Source organism: Bison bison, unplaced genomic scaffold, assembly GCF_000754665.1.
Source record: "Bison bison bison isolate TAMUID 2011002044 unplaced genomic scaffold, Bison_UMD1.0 scf7180017864340, whole genome shotgun sequence".
Classification (NCBI taxonomy): domain Eukaryota; kingdom Metazoa; phylum Chordata; class Mammalia; order Artiodactyla; family Bovidae; genus Bison; species Bison bison.
Genome location: NW_011494912.1, coordinates 4,634,361 through 4,635,078, shown reverse-complemented (window position 1 = coordinate 4,635,078; position 718 = coordinate 4,634,361). Strand labels below are relative to the sequence as shown.

Below are 718 nucleotides of genomic sequence, written 5' to 3'. Positions count from 1 at the left end.
CCCCGGCGGCGAGGTCAGCTCCGCAGCCAGCCGCCGCTCACCACCTGTGCCGGGGACAGATGGACTCACAGACAGACCCACACAGGGCAGAGAGTCCTGTGGCCCTGTCCCTCTTATCCTGGCCCCAGATGTCGTCCCCTACATCCCCCTTCCCCTCCTTCCATCCCGCAGACCGCCCCCCCCACCACCAGCTCCTTCAACCCCTCTTTACCGCTGGGCGCTGGGGGCGAGAGCCGCTCCACTTTGGGGACAATCAGGGGCCTGGGAGGGGCCGGGGTGGCCGAGCCCGGAGGCAGTCGGGGTGGTGTGGGGGCCGGGGTCGGGGGAAAGAAGGTGCAGGGGAACTCGGGGAGAGTGTCCTGCTGAGGTGGAGAAGGGCAGAGAGTCGGGGTGAAGGCCTGGGGTGCAGCCCCACCTCCCAGTGCCCGCTGTCTTACCGGTGATCCTGGGGGCCGGAGGAGAGCGCTGGACACAAGCGGTGGCTCCAGGGCTTGCTCAGGCTTGGCTGTGCACAGACAGCATGCTGGGGGCCCCATCCATCATCTCCCAGGCCCCACCCCTCCCTTCCTAATAGCCCACACCCCTTTCGGGTTCAGGGTTAAGGACCCAGGACCTCCGGCTGAGCCAGCCCCTCACCCCCCACCCTCTAATCCCACAGGCTCTCGGTGTCTGCACTGGGTCCCCATCTCGCCGGTGGCCCCACTCACCGGCTGTCAGC

At 68.1% G+C, this 718-nt stretch overlaps 1 protein-coding gene across 1 annotated transcript in view; it reads right to left on the bottom strand.

Annotated features, from left to right (window-relative positions):
* The window catches only part of MLXIPL (MLX interacting protein-like), a 19,464-nt gene that overhangs the window by 2,973 nt on the left and 15,773 nt on the right, over positions 1–718 (bottom strand). Inside the window, 3 exon segments of the mRNA XM_010854298.1 lie at positions 2–44; positions 212–362; positions 438–588. Coding sequence (XP_010852600.1) covers positions 2–44; positions 212–362; positions 438–588 — 345 coding nt within the window.